This window comes from Triturus cristatus, chromosome 1_1 (genome assembly GCF_964204655.1).
Source record: "Triturus cristatus chromosome 1_1, aTriCri1.1, whole genome shotgun sequence".
Taxonomy (NCBI): Eukaryota; Metazoa; Chordata; class Amphibia; order Caudata; family Salamandridae; genus Triturus; species Triturus cristatus.
The window spans coordinates 602,375,508-602,392,358 of record NC_140579.1 but is presented as its reverse complement, the minus strand read 5'-3'; the positions used below and the strand labels follow the sequence as shown (position 1 = coordinate 602,392,358).

The following is a 16,851-nucleotide window of genomic DNA, read 5'->3' as shown; positions in this document are numbered from 1 at the left end:
CATGCCACATTTTGCCATCAAAATTCATTTCTACGCAAAACTAGAACCGGAAATGAGGCAAGACGCCGAGTTGTAGCACCACAACATAAAAGGAAGTTAAGGAGGTCGAAGTACTGTTTGCCAGAGCGGAGACCATAGTCCAAGAACGGTTCATTGTGGCAGAGAAACCAGAGTAATATAAAATAAATGTTCGTGAGGGAGGGGGTGGTTTTCGTAAAACGTGCCTGGCGCTCGGTAAAACAGCTTGAATTGTGTAACGATGACCTGCGAGCCGAGAGAGCGTGCACAAATGTTGATGTGAGAGACTGAAGACATTGAGAGTTAAAATCTGCAAGCGACAATTACTTTTATTTTCTTTGCTACATAAATGATCGAATTTAATGGTTGAGTGGCACACACAAATCTAACGTTTAAAATTGCTGATGAAGTAGAAAGCCTCCCAGCGACCCGTCCAGCCCTGTCAGCGGCCGCATATCTTTCTGCCATGTCCTACATCTCCAGAGCTTGGCCTTATCCGGGTTAATTGTGAGGGCGTCTTACTTGAAAGGGATAGCGGCTCCTGGGCATAATTTCATCCCGTCCCCGGATCCGATTTCCAAGGGATCTTAAGGTATTACAGGGAAATCAGGGGGCTGATTACCTGGCCTGCTGCTATGCAATCACACCTTTCAGTACTCATTACCCGCACCCTGAGGAAGAGGATGTCAAGAAGCGGCCCTGCCGCTCTGTGCCGTGCGGCTGGGTGGTTTTCATCACGAGGCCGTGATTTAGGGGGACACCAGGCCTCCCCTCGGCGCCTTCCCATGTAGGGAATGGATCACCGCCCGCTCCAGCTGTGTTCTCCCCAGGAGTACCTCCACCCATCCCCACCTGTGTTTCGGCCCCTCCACCCGGACTCATTCTTGATCTTATTCCTCTGAGATGTGCTTCTCACAAGAGAGCACTTACTGGTGCGTTACTAGTGCACGCCCCTATGTGCTTCCCACAAGAGAGTGATGGACGCCCCGCTGTGCGCATTACTAGTGCTCTCCGCGATGTGCTTCACGCCCCTCTGCGTGCATTACTACTGGGCTCCCTTATATGCTTGTGAGAGAAGTCCTGCCTGCCTGCCCCAGATGTGCAGCTCAGTGGCGTGTCCAGCCGCGACACTACTGTACTGGGTGGATGTAGGTCCACCCCTTAGCAGATGTGCTACTTGCGTCATAGTCTCAGCTGTGCCGCGTCCCGGGAAGCCCCTGGCCGAGTTCCCTCTGGCGTGCATCCCTCCCTCCCGTCTGTGCCGCGCGTTGTGTGGTGGGGTCCGCCCACTTCTCGTCGGGGTGCCCCGCTTGCCTCCGGAGGTCTCTCCCAATGGCCGCCAGCTGTGCTTTCCTTGAGGGCCTATCCACACACAGACCACTCTTTTTGTTTTTTGTCAGCCGCTTTCCTTTCGGACTAGGATTTTATGTTCGGTCTCTCTTTCTGGCTCTGACAGCCTTTTTAGAAGCATTACGCAAGGACGTACACCCCGCTTTTTACTTATCGTGAACGTGCAATGAACGGATAACTGCGGCAGGCGTTAACGTCTAAAACGAGGCTCTAAACCAGTAGGTAACATGCTTCTAAATATACCACTTTCTTATCTCTGGGGGGGGAACGTATTGCTCCTTGAAGTGTTTCTAAGCGCTGCAATCAGTGGGGAATGCCCTCTGTCCCACTTCACGGTACTGTCCCCGGAGTTGCACTTTTGCTCGAGTTTGGGGCCTCATGGCGGGTTGTCTCCCAGCACCCACTGGGGAGCGACTGCCCCGGAAGGGATCGTGTCTGGGACGGCACTGGTGTCTCCGGCATCCCGTGTCCAATTTCAGTGTTGGGTTTCTCTTCACTGCTCAGTGCACATCTGCACCCCGGGCTCTCCCGCAAGCTCTGTAAAGCGATGAGGGAGTTTCCTGCCGAGCAGGACTGACATAACTGAAAGAACAGTCAGCTCGCGAGGCTGTGGTGTTCAGAAGCTCTCCAAGATGCCACACACGACGTTTACCAGATGCATTAAGTGGATAGGGCCATCAGAAGCTATGCTGTGGTAGGGATCTCAATTTAGAATAGGTATCCACTACCAACTTTCCTTCTGCTCTCTAGACCACTCTGCCCAGGTCCCACTCCGAAGCGGCCCTAGCAGTGCGCCTTTCTCCGAGGCAGAGCAGAAATGCCTCGGAGAAAGGCAGCGTCGTTTTCGGATTCTTGCTGTTGTCTCCACCTTGAGACTTCTTGCAAAAAACACGCCCCCCGATCCGAAAAGGACGGGGCCTAATCTGAATGACTGACCTCTTCTCCAATGGCTGGCCAGCATTCAAGAGGCCAGCCAATGGAGAACAGGGGAGAAGAGGGGCGGGTTCAAGCCCCTCTTCTCCAAGTCATTAAAACTCCGACTTCCGGTTCTGCCTTTCGGCAGACCGGACGTCCTCGACCTAAAAACTTGCTTGTTACCTTCAGTTTGGGAGTGTGCAGAAACCAGTGCAATAAACAGGTACCCATGTCAGGCTCAATCCATCGTTCCGTGATTTCACAGAGCATGTCCGTTACCTCCTCCTAGTATGTACCCAGTTGCGGGCAGCCCCACATCATGTGGCAAAACTCTGCCCCCTCTAAATGACAGCACGGACATTGGGCAGTAGCTATTTTAAAATACTTGTTAATCTTAGCGGAAGTAAGATATGCCCTGTGGAATATAAAAAAGTGAATCAGCTGGAAACTAGTGTTCCTAGTACTTTTCCATGCTCTCCTGACTATTTGGGCCCATGTCTTCTCAGGGATCTCCTTGCCTAAGTCCGCCTCCTATTTCCGTTGCAGTTCCCTCAGCGGCTCCATTCCTTCCCCCACTATGCGCCTATATAGGCATGTGACCGCCTTGAAGGTCCCCGCCGCCATCACTACGTACTGACATGCCATGGCCGTCTGTGGTTCCACAAGGCCCTCTCTCCAATAACACTGCACCGCAGTAACCAGAGCATAATGCAATAAATAATCTCCGTGAGGGAGGCCATACCTATCCTGCAGGGCTTGGAAGGGCAGCAGGGCACCATCTTCATATAAATCCCCCAATACCTGTACTCCCAGTGCCTCCCACTCAACCAACTCGGTTCAATTCCCCCCCCCCCCCGTGCGGAAGAGCTGTGCACATACCTAGTGGTATCTCCGGGGCATATGGCCGAATGATTCCAGCCTTGCGTTGGCTCTGATTCCAGCACAGCCTCAGCGACCGCTCCTCATTGGAAAGCATCCTGAGTCGCAACCTTTGCTGGAGCACTATGACGGACAACACATGACACGGTATCCATCGTCTCTCTGGGCTATCTGGGCCCCTAAACTCCCAACGCTTGGGTAAGCCAGTGTAGTTGGGCTGCCAAATAATAAAACTCAAAATCCGGCACAGCCAACCCCCGGGCACATCATGGTGTCCAGCATCACCCACTGTCTTCCATTCCCCCACAGAAACCCCCCGATCATTGACCGGAGCTGTCTAAAAGTAGAACCCGGTATCCAGATCGGCAGTGTCCTAAAAAAAAAAAAAATACAACAACCGGGGGAGCGCCACCATCTTTAACAGGGCCACCCGACCTGCCACCGAGAGCGGCAAAGTACTCCAAAATGTTAAACTGCCCTGAAGTCCTCGCACAGCTCTACCTATGTTTCCTTCTAGTAGGTCCTCATACGCGTGATAAATGTTAGTTCCGAGATAGGGCAAACACCGGTGCTACGACCTAATGCCCTTGACATGGGCGGGACCAGTATCCGAAGGAATCACCGTGAACAAGTCTTTGCCCAATTCACACCAAGCCCCGAGACCCTGCCAAATTTGCGAAGCAGCGACGTCGCTCCGTCCAAGGCCTCCTCTGTGTTAGCTAAAAACATGAGCAGATCATCCGCATACAGTGAGATATATTGCACAGCCCCACGCAGGCCCAGCCCGAGACAAGTCCGAACCAATCTAGCATGCGCCGCTAATGGCTCAATAGCCAATTCGAACAATAAAAGAGAACGCGGGCATCCCTCTCCGTTCCAGGGCCTGTGACCGGTTAATAGCATCCCTCATCTGTAACTCCAATTTCCTTTGAGCTGGTTCTATGACTTCCAACGTCGTTTCTGTCTGCTTCACCCTATCTGTCAATTTTGCGTGGTCAGCCCGGAGGAGACCCAGACCCATTGCTACCTGCGCAATGTCCTGCTGCAGGGCCGCTCGTGTCCGTGATCCACTTGCTGCTGCACCAGGGTCCCCGGTGGCTGTTTCGCAGTGTCTTGTTTCCCGGGTTCCATCGGCGAGTCTTCAGGGTCTGGGGTTGTACCCCCTTGTTTCCCCCGTGGCTTCCCCATGCCCTGCTACGGTCCCAACCGCCAGCTCAACCACCAAGACGATTCAGCCCTCCGCCTCCCTCTGTTCCAGATCCCCAAGACAATCCACCACGTACAAGATCCGACTCCTACCACTCCCCTGGTGAGTCCCCCCCCCACGGGCATGCAGCAGTCGCAGGTTCTCTCTTCCTCCGCCAGCGGATACTTAGCTCCTTGTGTTTGCACCACTCCCAACTGTGCGACAGAACCTACCACGCTCGCCCGGTCCGCGGTGCACCCCCACGCGGCAGCTCCTTCGCCTACGAACCGCTCTCCACGTCAATGAAGCAGAGTCGGCCAACCCTCGCTCAGGTGACTGCCCCCTTCAACCAGCGTCTCGTCCGTTAGGAGCACTCCTCCCACAGCCCCCGCCTGGCCTTATATTTCCAGGGATGGCAGCGAATGCACGGCTCCTCGTTCAGCCCACGCACCTCAACAACAATGTGCCTATGTATTAAGTAAGTTTATTACTTACAGGACGACAGACTCAACCGGAGGCTAAGTGCACCAACACTGAATGACGTAAATACAACCGTCCCAACTGTCACCTGGAACGTCCAGCTGTCAACATTCCAGCTGGAAGCTGCCGCGCGCAGGAGGGAGGGGCGCGCGGGGAAAGGAAGCTAAAGCATGCCATTGAACAAGGAATCAACATAACACATCTCCCTTTCTAGAAGAGAGAAGAACTCAGAGGGTAGGAAAAACCTCAGATACATTAGTGAACCAGAAGAATCATTCGCAAACAAAATCCTTGTATTTGCTTGGTTTGACCACGCAGCGCCCACATCTACTTGTGGTTGTCTCCTCTTCCAAATTGTCCTTTTCCGTTCCTGGTTCTCTTTTAGGGTCTTGACAGTCACTGGAATCCAATGGATCACCCGTAGTTTCAGTACTTGGAACACATCCTTCTACGCCTTCTCTAATGGCTTCCCTATCCACCTCTGACTCATCGTCATTACTATGTCCCAAAGAGGTCTCAGATTCGCTAGTGCTCAGCTCTCTGTTGGCTCCTATGGTTTCAATTTCTTCACCTCTCAGAACTTCTTCTCTGATTATCCCCTCGCGTTGTTGTGACACATGAACACCATCTTCCTCCGAATCTGTAGAATCAAGCTCTATTCGACCCAGTTTGTTCCATCTTCCATCGACCTCTTCCTTCCTCCTTTGTAGATGACTAGTTGTGTCCTTAGCGTCACTCATCACCCTTTTACAAACAGACAGTGCGGAGGCATGCCATACTTTCCCATCGCTAAGGCGTGCAGAATTGCAAAATACTTTTTCCACTAATAATGGATCAGAGAATCTGTTTTGCCCTTTCACAATGTTACCACTTCTCCTTACTCTCACAAAATCCCCTTCCTCCAGGTTGGTTTCCTTGCACTTATGTTTGTTGTCAAACTTCCCTTTACTCTGGTCTTTTGCCTCTTGTATTCTTTTTCTCACATTTTCTACAGTCCATTCAGATTTCCTTGCGTTTTTCATCCACCCTATGTTGTCTTTAGATACGGGAGTCCTCCCTCTAAGAATCTCAAAAGGGCTTACCATGGTTTTCTCTCCTGGTGTTATCCTATAACTCCACACCATTTTCCCCAATTCCTTTCTCCAGCATTTATTATTGTTGTTAGCGAGCTGGATAATGCCTTTCACCACCCTATTAAACCTCTCAACTGCGCCGTTTCCCGCTGGGTGGTAGATGCTTGTAGTTTTGTGTTTTATACCTTTCCTGTCCACAAAATTTTTGAAGATAGCACTCCTCTCACGGCCTCTTCCAAGCCTTTTGATTCCAGGGGTGGTAGTGAGTGCGCAGCTCCCCACCCAGCCTACTCACACCAGCAATGATGTTCTCCCCCTGATTTTGCCAGGTCTAGGAGGGTCCACCACTACCATCTCCACACGCACTCCTTCATTGGACCCCCTGTGCGACAATGTTCAACCTCGCGTGCGCCCGATATGGTGACCATACCCACTCTGTCCCCCATTCAGTGCTGCCTGGAGTATCCCGATATGGGTAAGCGCTTCCTGCTGCTTTCCGCTTCCCAGTGCAGCCCTTGGTGCTCCTTCGCCAGCGTTGCACACAGCCGCGATCTCTGCTGCCCCCCCCCCGTCAGGCAGGCTGGCTGGCTCTCAGTGCTGACGAACCACACCGGCCCCCCTCTCTCACCTTGCCGCGTAGAGGTCCCATCAACACCAAAATCTGGTGCAGTTCAGCTGAACCATCAATTCACATCCAGATCAGGCAGCAGTAAAGTGGTGTCTTTATCCGATCCCGAGCACGCTGCCAGTCAGTGCCTCCAAGATGGTGGTCCTTCCCTTATTCCACCGTTCAGCCTCGCCAGCTCACCAGTTCCTCAATAGAAGGAGTCCCCTTCAGTTGCCCCACGGGACTCTGCTCAACAGGGGCTCGCCTGTCTCCTTAACTCCTCGTCGCCGTCCGCTGCCCAATTAAAAACCGCTGCGGCCAGACGGTGCCTCGCAGTTTCCGCCGACCATCGATCCCCTCTCGGAGCTTTCTGCCGCAATCGCTTCAACCGCGGTGCGGTCGCAGCCTCTCCCGGTCCACAGCGCCCCCTCGACCTCAGCCTCCGGTGTCTTTACTGGCCAGAGCCTCCGCCTCCAGCGCCATCTTGTGGAGCGCCGGGCCCAGGACCGCCTCGCCACTCGGTCCCCAGCCGCTAACGGTGATCCGATCTCCGGCAGTGACGTCTCTCGCCGCTCTCCGGGTCAGTCGGCGCAATGCCTGGCCCTCCAGCAATGATCTGCGGCTCTCCTATCCAGGATAATTCATGGGGATGATAGGGTCGGCGCGGAGCTCCCACCCCATCGGCTTCCTGGCCACGCCCCCATCAATTAGTGACATTAATCATGTAATTGCCATTGTAAAACTGTTGGTGTGCAAAGAATCTGCAATTAATCTGACATTGTAAAGTACTTTTATTATAATTTGGAAAGATGGTGTGCAGGTTATTTAGGACAAAATGAAAAAATATATTTGTATATACTTTTAAATTTATGTATCCATCCAACCTCTATTTTTCATAATGATTTATCTGTGCTGCTCACTTGAAGTAATCAGTGGTGGCTGCTTGCATTGCGAAGTCGTAGGGCAGTGGGAGGTGGAAATACAAAAAAAAAAGCACGGAGTAGAGAATTAAAAAGTATAAAATTGTATTTACCTGCCTTTCCGGAGGCCGCCACCTTGCTCCTCTCTCCCGACCCTCAACTCTGGCTGTCCAGGGCTGGTGCACACTGTGCAGGCTACCAAATGCCAATTCCGACGCTTCTATCATGCTGGGAATGCTATTCGCCACCATGAGAAAAGCACTGGGATTGGTCTGAGCAGCTTGGTTTGGCACTCAGACAGCGCCAGGGAGCCTGGGACTGTTCTCCACCTGGCTGTGTAACACAGCCTGGGTTGGAGAAAGGCTAAGAGTGCATGTCGGTTTGGCCGTCCTAAGACCGCTGTCCAAACCGACATGCGTTCTTAGCAGTGCCCATTACTTCTCCCTAGAGCTGAGGACTGCCCCACCCTGTCTGGCTCGGTGAAAAATAAACGGATATTAAATTGTTTGCCTCTGCTGGCTTTTTAGCATTGGGGCAATGCTCCTTTGCCATAACGGAGGATCCGCCCCTGGTACTAATGCTATCATTATGCATAGCTCTGTATTAGGCCTGGGACTCATTTCATGCATATTTGTGTGTGCATCTCTTTACAAAATCATACAAACAAGTTTGTAAATTTCGGCAGATTACATTTTTGTGTCATTTTATTTTTCCCTGAATACAGATTCTTGTTTTAGTGACTGGCATAATTTGATTTTGCATGTAAAGACTGTGCCATCGGTGTCAGTAGTGATAGATTTTATTTGGCCAGTGCAGTACACAGATGTTGCAATTACACATGAGCATTCATCACCCTAATGGGCCCTTCTTCAGGGTAGAGGATCCTCTGTAGTACCAAAAGCTGGGACATAGTTACAATATCTGCATAATGTTTATATTGGACCTACAGGAGATACTTTCAGTTTCATAAATTTAGTTAGACTTGAACCAGCAAACTTACGAAACTTTGCCTGTGAAAGAGACAGCATGTGCAATGAGCAAAGTGCAGAATTCCATCAAAGTGTGCATCTGTGTTGGCCATTGATTTCTTGGGCCTTAATTGTCCATCTTTTGCAAATCCACACCTCTCCAAATAGGGGACGGGGAGTTTGGTCTGAGGGCAGAAGCAAGAGATGTCTGTTGTCACATCATAATTTTGCAATTTGATTGACTTTCCTCTTTTACTCTGACAGCGTGTGGCCAGACATCATCCGGCGTGGAAGATGAGGGTGAAGCACAGGCTGGCTGGATTGAGGGGGCTGCCATCCTTTTCTCTGTGATCATTGTGGTGCTTGTCACAGCCTTCAATGACTGGAGCAAAGAGAAACAGTTCCGGGGTCTCCAGAGCCGCATCGAGCAGGAGCAGAAGTTTACAGTCATCCGCAAGGGACAAGTGATACAAATCCCAGTGTCCGAACTGGTCGTTGGAGATATTGCACAAATCAAGTATGGTAAGTAAGGTGTGTGGGATGCTGAGACTGGGATGCAGCTTTGTAATTCAGGTAAGGTACACCACCTAAAGCATTTAGGTTTGATGTGAGGGTGGTTGGGATCTAAGTGGAGAATGCCCTCAGAAGAGGGCAAAGAGGCATATTTTGGTTCCTAGTTGTGGAGGTAGATTAGTAACATTTCTTTTAAGCAAATAGAATAGACGTGCTCTTTCTTTGAGCAAAGAAACGTCCAAATAAGGCATACATTTCGTATGCAAAAATAATCAATGTCAACGAATGTGATTGCATGGTTCTATGTAATCTGGATGAAAGTGGTAATTGGTCAAATCTATTTTGGAGAACCTTGTTTATCAAAAGCGTTGTAACAAATTCTATATCATGGATTACATTCCCTAGGTTGTCAGTACCAATTTTGAAAATTTTGTTATTACAGACCTATTTCCACCGGGGTCTCTTAGATCTGAGCTCATTACTGTATCTCGTAGATCTGAGCTCATTACTCACTTCTGTTTACCCTCTTTTTTTTATTCTGTTTTCTTCCCCTTCTATAACACTTCATGTTTTTTGTCCTGTATTGTCTGAATTGAGATGCCCAAGTTATCCCTTTGACTTCTCCCATGCTTATTCTATTTCTATGTCACTCCTTCTTTAATCTTTCGTGAACAAACCTCAAACACCTTGACTTCCTCTGTTATCGTGTGGATCCTTTTCCATTCCCTATCTGGTCACCTTTTCGGTGACCATTTTAATGGCTGGGCCAGCCTGTCTCTGGCACAGCTTCCTTAACATGTCCCAGTAGACTTACAAAGTAGACTACAGCCACCCAGTTTTATTTCCTTAAAGTGGTTACACTTTTTTTTAAGTTTGTGTTGTTACTCTATTCCTAAAAGTTTAGGAAATGTAGGATTTTTTCCACATACTACACCCACAATTCTAACTAGAATCTAGTTTGCATTTGTCGTAGAATCCAATATGATCCAAAAGAGAGAGACTCAATTCCAACTCAATCATGCGTTCTAGCAAGTAACTTTTCATCCAGAGAATACACTGCAGAGTGATACTGTGCTGCTATCCGTGTTCTCACTAAAACATTTATTCAATATTGTGGCAGCAGCATGTACCTTATATTTATTTGTACTTTTTTCCATTCGAAATGTGTGATTCTCCAGTATTGGGGTGTCTTTCATAGATTCACATGCTTGAATCATTCCCCGTCGTGGAAGTGGGAGTCCCACGGTACATAAAATAGCAATATATATATACATATATACATAGTATAACAGTAGCATAGCTAAAAAATACTATAGGAAGTAATGTGACATGGCAATCAATAGGAAAAAAGGTTGTCACTTTAATAGCTCATCCAAGTCATTAGAATTAGTCCAGCAAATCAGGCGTCAGCACCACCTAGAACCTTCTCCCCAGAGGCTCAGAACTTTAGATTTTCTACCGCACGTCGTGTGAAGGAAGTCTCCCTGAGCTCTGCTCATTACTTCAACTCTTCTTTTCAAGAATTCTACTTACAGCTTCTCAGCAATGTCTACTATTAAGAGATCACTTTTCAGACACTGTGAGTCTTGTGGAAAAATGCGTCTTCTTTCCGAGGATCCTCACAGAAAATGCATTTACTGCCTACATCCTGACCATCAGGTGAGAGACTGTAAAATATGCAGGACTTTTCCTCAAAAGACCTTAAGGGACAGAGAAGGTCGACTACTTCTGTGGCTACAGAAGCCTAAAATGAAGGATGACCCAGTTGCCTCTAAGAAAAGGGCTAGTGAGGCAGAGTTGACTACTTTCTCTTCGCCTAAGCCTGCTATGTTGATGTCGTCAACGTCTTCTCCGTCGATGCTGGTTTTAGTGACGGTGAAGCCTAAGTCAGCTGCTTTCTCTTCATTGACGAAGATTAAGAGGACTCTTTCGTCGACGGACGCTTCTTCGTCGACGGGAACTTCCAAGGATCTAGTGGTTCCGTCGACGCACTCCTCGTCAACGCCTGTCCCATCGACGGTTCTCTTGTCTACGCCTGCTTTGTCAACGGTCGCTTCGTCGACGGTTGCTCCGTCGACAGTTGATCCGTCAACGGTTGCTTCGTCGACGACAGTGAAGACTTTACAGATGGAGAGTCAAGTATGTTTTTCGTCGACGGCGGCAGCTTAGTCGACAGAATCCCTGGTTTCACCTCCAGGTTTGATGCCTCTAGTGCCTTTGAAGCCTTCAGCAGCTCTTTTGCCGTCATCTGAATCCAGGAAAAGCTTGTTGCTTCAACGTAGACAATCTTCAATGGACCTTTTATTGCCTATACAAGCCTCTCCAAATCTTCCAGTGCAGCTGTTGGATTATGGGGCGGACGAGGAGGATTCAGAGGCGAATGATAGGTTTAGAGCAGCTCGTAGTCCATCAGAGCTCCTCATTAAGTGCCAGGACATAGATGAAGAACAAGACTATGACTATTAGTCAAAGCCGCATTTCCAATCGCAGTCTGAAAAACCGACTGCACAGATGCCTTTATTACTCATTTCAAATTTGCAGCACATGCTGGATGACTATTACCGCCGTTTTCCTCCTTCAGAGCTAGCTTCTTCGGCACCTCAAACACCTGTTCCTCCACCTTCTTCAGTCATTGCTCTGCCCCCTCCTGCTTCTCCGGTGGCATCTACTGCTCATATTATAGAGGACACTCATTCAACTGATGAGGAAAGGGGAGTTAGACGATAGATCCCTACTTACTGAATGGGACAAGTACCAAATTCAGACACCGCCGCCTGCCTCTCCTACTCCTGTGTAATCTCCGCCTGTGGATATATGTGGATATCATGCCCTCATGGACAGAGCATCCAAAAGATTCCATCTCCTAATGGTTTCAAAGGATGAGGATTGTTTTTTTATATGATTTCAAGAGTCAACCACAAAAACAGGTGCGGGCAATTCCTATAATAGATTTCATCTGGCAGGAGGGTCTGAAGGTCATGAAAACCCCTGCCTCCATTCCTGCCGTCCTGCCGCGCTTGGATAAAAAGTACAAGGCACCAGACAATTCGCCAGCCTGTTTAATTGGTCAACCGAAGTCGGATTCGGTTATTTCGCAGGCGGCTCAGCGTTGTGCCAGGAATCCTTCTTCTCCATTGTAGGCTCCTCCTGACCGGGAAGGCAGACACCTTGATGCTATTGCCTAAAAGTTTTCAACCATGGCAGCAGCTACGGTCCGTGTGGCTAATTACCTCTCCATTCTAGGCCGCTATGATAGGCAAATGTGGTCAGACATTTCTCCTTTTAACGATCTGTTGCCTGAAGATTCAAAGACCGAAGCTTTAAAGATTCTTCAGGAGGGGGAGAAGATCTCTGCCAAGATTATTGATTGCGCAGTGGATGTCTCTTCCACAGGGTTTCGTCAATTGGCAGGTGCAGCAGTTCTCCCAAGGCAGGGTTGGTTAAGGGCTACCTCTTTTCGCCAAGAAGTGCAAACAAAAATTATCGATATGCCTTTTGACTGAGAATCACTTTTTGGACAGCACATAGATGATGCCCTCCAAACAATTAAAAAAGATACTGACTCGCATGTGCTCTGGGCACTTTACAATTTAAAAAGCAGCGAGGGGTCGTGGTTCCTCCTATTCCTTTCGAGGAGGTTACAATCAGAACAGACAGCATCAGGGACAACAACGTTACTCTTCCTCACAGCAAAAGCAAACATATAGTCAACCTCCAGCTGCCTCCTATAAGCAGTACAGAGGAAAATCTTCCTACAGAGGCAGAGATGCTTCAAAAAAGCAGTGACAGCCGCCACCTGCCTACCACTCTGCCCAACAACCCAGCCAAAGTTGGAGGACGAATCTCCCATTTCTTCTCAAACTGGTCTGCCATCACTACAGATCGATGGGAGGACACACCCTGGAATTTGTCAAATTTCCCCCAAATTATCCTCCCAGAGGTGGTCCTCCTGCACATCTGAAGGAACTCTTATGCCAAATTAAAGTCATGTTACAAAAAGGAGCGATCGATGTGGTTCCAAAATTACAAAGGGGTGCAGGTTTCTATTCGAGATTCTTCCTCAGCAAGAAAAAATCAGGGGATTGGCGCCTCATCCTGGACCTTCGTTCCCTCAACAAAGTTCTCCAAAAACAATCATTTCGAATGTTGTCTCTCCAAGAAGTGCTTCAGTTTCTGTCTCAAGGAGATTACATGACAACACTGGATCTTCAAGATGCCTATTTTCATGTCCCCATCCTACCCAGACACAGAAAATTCCTGCGCTTCAGAGTGGCTGGCAGAGACTTCCAATTCAAAGTCCTCCCCTTCGGCCTCCGCTCTGCACCCCGAGTGTTAACCAAGGTTTTGGCACCGGTGGCAGCACATCTTCGTCAAGCGGGCATCCAAATTTTTCCCTACCTAGACGACTGTCTTATCAAGGTGCAGTCATTTGCAGTGGCAATGAGACACACTCAAATATGCCGGTCTCTATTTCAGTCACTTGGCCTGTCCATAAAACTGGAGAAGTCACACTCCCCCCCCCCCCCCCCCCCCCTTCTCAGGTTCGGACCTTCTTGGGAACCATGATAAATACTCAGACAGCAAAGGTGTATGTCTCAAACGAAAGACAACAACGAATTTCCAAGCTGGCATCCCTTCTACGGGCAAGAAAGTCCGTTTCTGTTCGACAGTTCAAGTCGCTTTAGGGAATGCTATCTTCCTGCATTCCCTTAATTCCCAACTGCCATCTCAAAATGAGACCATTACAAGAGGAAATCGACAAACAATGGCATCAGGCCTCGGGGTCTTTCGACGATGTGATCGTCATCACTTCTCGGATGCACAAAGCGTTGCTATGGTGGACTCACAAAACAAACTTGTCAGCAGGCCGCTCCTTTGTAGCAGACGATCCAAATCTCATCCTTACAACAGATGCTTCCCTCGAGGGATGAGGGGCACATCTTCAAGGCCTCACAGTCAAGGGCAAATAGAATGCTCTGCAACGAACTTGGCACATAAACCTTCTGGAGTTACTGGCGATATTCCTGGCATTACGATCTTTTCGCACCCTTCTTCAAGGTGCTTCAGTGTTGATCCGGACGGACAACACTACAAGCATGCATTATGTGAACAAACAAGGGGGCACAAGGTCCACTTTGCTCTCCCTACAAGCACAGATCTGGAACTGGGCGATTCGACATCAAATAACTTTATCAGCAGTTCATGTTCCGGGAGTGTCCAACGCTCTGGCGGACTCCCTGAGCAAGTCAATCTCGCCCAACCACGAGTGGGAACTTCATCAGCCAACGCTGGACAGCATCTTTCAGTGGTGTGGATAGCCCAATCTGGACCTATTTGCGACCAGTCAGCACCACGAATGCCAATTTTACGCAAGCTGGCTTCCCCAACCAGGGTCGTGTGGGAATGCTTTTTTGATGAATTGGTCAAAAATGTATGCTTACGCTTTTCCGCCGATTCCTCTAGTCCCAAAGGTGCTTCGGAAGATGCGGAGGGAGCCATGTCGCATTCTTCTCATAGCCCCCAGCTGGCCTCACCAGATTTGTTTTTCATAGCTACTCTTTTTGTCGGAGGGTGATCCGATAGTACTTCGTCCAATTCCGGATCTTCTCACAACGGACCAGGGACAGGTCTGCCATCCCGATCCGGCATCTCTGAAATTGGCTGCCAGGTGCCTGAACACTATGAGTTTGCCAACTTAGTGATTCCTTCGGACTGCAGGGAGGTCCTTGCTAATGCCAGGGTTCCTTCCACTATCAAGACCTACAAACTTAAGTGGAAACGGTTTTGCCTTTGGTGTGAAGCTTCAAATGTTCACCCGGTTTATTCTCCGCCAGAGCAACTTTTGCCTTTTTTCTTGCAATTAGCAAAATCTGGGTTATCTCATGCTACCCTCAAAGTTTTCCTTGCTGCAATTTCCAGGTTTCGACAAGATGGTTCCAATTCTCTTTATTCTTCTAGAATAATACAACAATTCTTCAAGGGTTTATTCCGGATGTTCCCGCCAATACGACGCCCTCCTCCATCTTGGCATTTAAACGTTGTGTTTGCTTAACTCATGAAGTCCCCATTTGAACCCATTCATAGGGCTGAGCTTAAATTTATCTCTTGGAAGACTTCATTGCTTTTGGCTCTTACGTCAGCTCGATGAGTCAGCGACATACAGGCTTTTACTATTAAACCGCCTTTTCTGCAATTCACCAAAGACTCAGTGGTGCTCCGCACTAACCCGGCATTTATCCCAAAGGGGCCTTCTAATTGCCACTTAAATGAGCCTGTCATCTTAAAGACTTTTTCCCCTAATCCTCAGTCGCCAGCCGAAAAGGCTCTACACTCTTTAGATGTCAAAAGGTGTTTAAAATTGTATTTCCAAAAGACAGCACCTGTTCGAAAAACTCATCAGCTATTTGTTGCTTATGGCATGATGCGTAAAGGACATCCAGTAACCAAACAGACTCTCGCTAGATGGATATCTAGTACAATTTCCTTTTGTCACCAACAAGTGGGAAAGACGCTTTAAGCTACGGTCAAGGTACACTCTACCAGTGCAGTCTCCTCTTCGGCTGCACTTTTTGCCTGTGTGCCTCTTCACCAAATCAGTAGAGCTGCAACATGGTCCAGCAGTCACACCTTTACCAAGCATTACTGTCTGGAAGCTGTAGACAATGCTGACACAGCCATGGGGCAAGCAGTGCTACGTAACCTTTTTAAATAAGGTGAGCCTCTGTTTCTTCCCTCCTCCTGCACAGAATGTCCATTATGATGTATGTTTTTGATAATTATATTTATATTATCTTGCAATGATATATATGTATATATATAACTGAATATGCACAGTTTTGGAATTACTGCTATCTACTCTGATTCAAGCATGTGACTCTATGAAAGACATCCCAATACTGGAGAAGAACATAAGTTACTTACCTGTAAACTGTGGTTCTCCAGTATTGGTGTCTTTCATAGATGCACATGCGACCCTCCCACCTCCCCTCAGAGGCTCCCCTCGTTAATTTACTTTGTCACTCTTGTGCTAGAAAATCTGAGGTTCTGAGCCTCTGGGGAGAAGGTTCTAGGTGGTGCTGATGCCTGATTGGCTGGAGTTTGGACTATATCTAATGACTTGGACGAGCTATTAAAGTGACAACTTTTTTCCTATGGATTGCTATGTTACATTACTTCCTATAGTAGTTTTTTAGCTATGCTACTGATATACTATGTATATATATATATATATATATATATTGCTGTTTTATGTACCGTGGGACTCCCACTTCCACAACGGGGAATGATTCAAACATGTGAATCTATGAAAGACACCAATACTGGAGAACCACAGTTTATAGGTAAGTAACTTATGTTCTTATGTATCCTTTCCAATGACAAGACAGCTAACTATTTCTGTTGCTGATTAAATGAAATGCTTTGTTGCTGGTACTGATTGTTATATTATGTTTATTTTATGGGTATTTAAATTGCACTTTCCATATTCCTTGACAAGCCTAAAGCACTTTTGACTCGATGAGTTAGCAGCAACTTTGTATCATTAATATCCCTAGCATTTTGTAGCACAGAGACGTTACTGATTGACTTTGCTTTACATAGTATTCCTGGGTGCCCTATAGAGACCTGATTACAAGTAGACTTTTTCTGGAAAAGTTGGGTGCAGTGTATGGGGTTTGTAGGAAGAGTAACAGTGTTCTTTAACTTTATACAGTACTGAGTAGATGTTGAAGAGTAGCATAAGGATCGAAGCAGCTGCATATGCAGGCACTTTTCTTTGTGCAGTAGTTACTGAACAAGGAAGTTGTCGGCAGCATTTGTAAAATCCATAAGGTTACACTGTTGGGTTATATCACGCCTGTGTTTGAGAGAGTATATGGGATGGCATCCAGGAGTTTTTTTTGTGTGTAGTTATATATAGCGTGAACTAGACCCGAAGGTATCA

The 16,851-nt window shown here is 48.0% G+C and overlaps 2 protein-coding genes across 5 annotated transcripts in view; one reads left to right on the top strand and one right to left on the bottom strand.

Annotated features, from left to right (window-relative positions):
- LOC146870697 (uncharacterized) overlaps window positions 1–7,165 on the bottom strand; it is a 250,107-nt gene extending 242,942 nt beyond the window's left edge. Inside the window, exon 1 of the mRNA XM_085646149.1 lies at window positions 6,530–7,165. The gene's annotated coding sequence lies outside the window, so the exon portion shown is untranslated. The remainder of the gene's footprint in view (window positions 1–6,529) is intronic.
- The window catches only part of LOC146870694 (plasma membrane calcium-transporting ATPase 4-like), a 1,872,989-nt gene that overhangs the window by 1,173,135 nt on the left and 683,003 nt on the right, over window positions 1–16,851 (top strand). For all 4 annotated transcript variants that reach the window (XM_085646147.1, XM_085646144.1, XM_085646145.1 and 1 more), the window contains one exon: window positions 8,661–8,918. In XM_085646147.1, coding sequence (XP_085502273.1) covers window positions 8,661–8,918 — 258 coding nt within the window. The remainder of the gene's footprint in view (window positions 1–8,660; window positions 8,919–16,851) is intronic.